The sequence below is a fragment of the Otolemur garnettii genome, unplaced genomic scaffold (assembly GCF_000181295.1).
Source record: "Otolemur garnettii isolate 467f Iridium unplaced genomic scaffold, OtoGar3 scaffold00066, whole genome shotgun sequence".
In the NCBI taxonomy this organism is placed as follows: Eukaryota; Metazoa; Chordata; class Mammalia; order Primates; family Galagidae; genus Otolemur; species Otolemur garnettii.
The window spans coordinates 1,022,500-1,025,945 of NW_003852461.1; the positions used below are offsets into that span (position 1 = coordinate 1,022,500).

Sequence of the window (3,446 nt, forward strand, 5' to 3'; positions counted from 1 at the left end):
ACAGAAATCTCTTTACCATGATTAAAAGGTAATCTCTGCTTTTTAGGGATTTTGTGACCACAGCAACATGCTACCTAAAAAGGTGTTTTGGATGCTGATGAGAGAAGATCAAACAGTATCTTTCAATGTTAATAAATTTCTGCAAATTGTCAAAAAAAAAATACCTTAGGGAAAGATCAACTTCAAGCTTTGTCAACTAACACCTCAGAGATTACCTAATATCTGAAGGCTTTAGTCAGGTGCTTCCCCTCTCTGGGTGTCAGTTTCCCTGTTAAAAAAAGAAAATGGTTTTCGGTGTGTTTTAAAACACTTCCCTGAAATAAAGTTTCAGTAACCAAAATTTATCAAAGAACCATCTTTTATCTTGTATTTAACAAAAATTAGTTGGTATTGTAAATACACCCTAATTCTTAAAGAAGAAATAAAAACAACTGTGTTGGTTTAAAAACAAACAAACAAAAAACACTTCCCAAGTCTGAGCTCCTAAGATTCTTCTTCCAGATTCTTCTTTCAGTTTCCCCAACAAGTCATATTGTCTCCTGCTTCTAGGCATTGGGCCCTGTGGTTCCACAGGATCCTTGTCCCTACCAGCTGAGCTGACTGCCTGCTGTCTCTCTGGGCTTAGTAGGGACACCACTGCCTTTAGGAAGTCTTCTTGACTGCTCTAAACAGAATTAGCTCCCAGAGCCTACAACATCTTCCGTGCTATACTTAATACACTGACGGCAATTTTACGTTTAGTTATCTCTCCCCTAGACTAGACTATGACCCCCTTGGGAGGAGAGGATATTTTATTTATCACTCCACTCCCATGTGGAAGGGAACTTGCAGACCCCAGATTTCATTGCAGATGACTCCTGCTCACCTCTGCTCTGGGGGGTTCCAGATCCATGTCTCTGGGGCGGGCTCTGCTTCCAGAAAATACTTAACCACCAGCTAGAAGCTGTGAGTGGGAAAAATATCTTTCATTAGCAAAAGAATAGTTTATTTATTATTATTATTATTATATATTTTTAATGGTAACTATGTACATTAATGCACTTCTGGGATACAGTGTGGGGTTTTCACACTATGATTTTTTATGTTTCTTTTTGAGACAAAGTCTCACTCTATTGCCCTAGGTAGAGTGCTTTGGTGTCTTCTTAGAGTTTGAGGCTGTCACAGCAACCTCAAATTCTTGGGCTCTAGAGATCCTCTTGCCTCCTGAGTAGCAGGGACTACAGGTGCCTGCCACAATGCCTGGCGAGTTTTTCTATTTTTACGAGAGACAGGGTCTCACTCTGGCTCAGGCTGGTCTCGATCTTCTGAGCTCAAGCAATCCACTGGCCTCCCAGAGTGCTAGGATTACAGGCCTGAGCCACCACATCCTGCCTAAAAGAAGAATTTATATTATTAAAAGAATAATTAACATTAGAACCTATTCACTTGTAATAGATCCTTTGGCAGGGCATCTTTAACAGTGATCTTTTTAAGTATTTGTTTTTGAAAATTAGTCAAAGGGAGAATTTAAGATCTGGGATTTCTAAGCCCAAGAATATCTTAAAAGCTGAGGCAAAGAATCTGAAATGATAATAACCAGAACAGACCTTTGTGCACCTGGTTTAGAAATTTCCATTTTATTAACAGAAACGCAAGCACCTTCTGTCCTAGCACCTTCCTCCTGCCTGGGGCTGGCAGCTCTCACCCTGCACCTTTGCTCAGCTCCGCCCAGCACTGCCTGGCTGCTGCCTCTCTGCCCGTTGGCCTCAGAGCCAGCTCTGGCTGTGCCGAGATGGGGCTGCCCCGGCCTGGGCTGTGGCTGAAGAGGCTCTGGGTATTCTTGGAGGTGGCTGTACATGTGGCTGTGGGCAAAATGTTACTGATACTGTTTCCAGATAGGGTCAAGAGTCAGATCCTGGCCATGGGCCAGCAGACTGGAATGGCTAAGAACCCCCACTTCAGCCATGACAACTGGATTCCCACCTTCTTCAGCACCCAGTATTTCTGGTTTGTCCTGAAGGTCCGTTGGCAGCGATTGGAGGACATGACCGAGAGAGGGGGGCTCGCTCCAAACTGCCCAGTGGTCCGCCTCTCAGGACAGAAGTGCAACATCTGGGACTTCATGCAAGGTCAGGAGGCTGCTACGAGCTTGAAGGAGCTTGAGACAGCAGTGGTAGGGGGTGGAAAGGTGGGCTGGAAAGTCCTGAATTCTTTACTACTCCAGCTGTTCCTGTGGGGCTTGGGGTGCTCTTCCTGTATCTGAAACTAGGAATTCTTGTGGATTCCATTCTCTGAGTGACATCCCCACCTCCCCAAGCATTTGGATGACGAACCATCCTCTCTGGCCTTTTGCCCCTTGACCACTGCTCTTCCTGTGCAGTCTGATCTGCTTGGGATGCTCTGCCCACCTCTGTGCCTGGTTACTCCCTGCTCCTCCTTCAGACTTCCGCTCAGCGACACCTCCTGTGAGAAGCCAGGTTACCCCCTTACATGCTTGATTAACATCCTAAATTTTTCTTTATTACCCCATCAAGGTTTGTAATTATATGTGGGTATTTTATTAACGTTTGTTATCCTCCCTAGCCTGCAAACTCTGTCCAGGTGGGGGCTGTTGTTCTAACCCACTATTGGGTCCATGCCTGCAGCTGGCATGGGCAGCTGCTCAGTGGCACTGCTCCACTCTCTCCTCTCTCTCTCCCCCATCCAGGCAAACCAGTTGCATCTATCCGGGTTCTCAAAGTCCTCTGTCCAGTTTCTCTGTTTTGTTCTCACAGCCTCTCTTCTTTCCAGGACTTCCTTCTCTCCGTCTTGCCCTCTCTTCCATCCCAGCTTGGAAGCTGCTTCTGCATAGCTTGGACTTGGCTACCTAAGCACAAATCTTATCTCCCTGTCCAGTGGTGGGGCCATAGGAGAGGGCCGTGCCCTGCCCAGTGGCCAGACACAGCAGATCAAGAAGGCACCAAGGCACTTGGCTCATCCAGTGATCCAAGTCCCACAGATACATTTTACTCGGTAGAGTCCCCTGGTCAAAGTTCTCCTCCTGGAAATTTATAGTGCACATGAGCATAGAAAGGCTCTGGGAATCTGAAGCTTAAAGACTTGAAAAACTTGTTTATGGCACCACTGTCCAACTATCTTAACACCATGCCCCTCTTCCACCTGAGGAAACGCTTGTGATTGTACTGGCCAAGGAACATGCTCTGGGAAGTGCTCACCTAATCCAATCCTCTCCTTTTAGAAGGGAATTGGAGAGAACTAAGAGGCCAAGGTTAACAGAGCCAGCACATGACCGGGTCAGACTCAGTGTCAGGGCTTTCTCCTGTGTGCCAGGTCCTCAGCTCAGTGCCAGGGACTCAGAGCCAGGAAGATATCTGCTCCTGGGCTCAAGGAACTTGTGGTTGCACAGAACAGATGGGTGCAATCAACAAACCTTCATGAGATGGGGAGGCTATTAAAGCCTGACTTTC

At 46.5% G+C, this 3,446-nt stretch overlaps 1 protein-coding gene across 2 annotated transcripts in view; it reads left to right on the forward strand.

Annotated features, from left to right (window-relative positions):
- Nucleotides 1-1,726: 1,726 nt before the first annotated feature.
- DIO1 (iodothyronine deiodinase 1) overlaps nucleotides 1,727-3,446 on the forward strand; it is a 15,668-nt gene continuing 13,948 nt past the window's right edge. For both annotated transcript variants that reach the window (XM_003793144.3, XM_012807211.2), the window contains exon 1: nucleotides 1,727-2,108. In XM_003793144.3, the coding sequence (XP_003793192.2) occupies nucleotides 1,772-2,108 (337 nt within the window). In that variant the 5' untranslated portion in view covers nucleotides 1,727-1,771. The remainder of the gene's footprint in view (nucleotides 2,109-3,446) is intronic.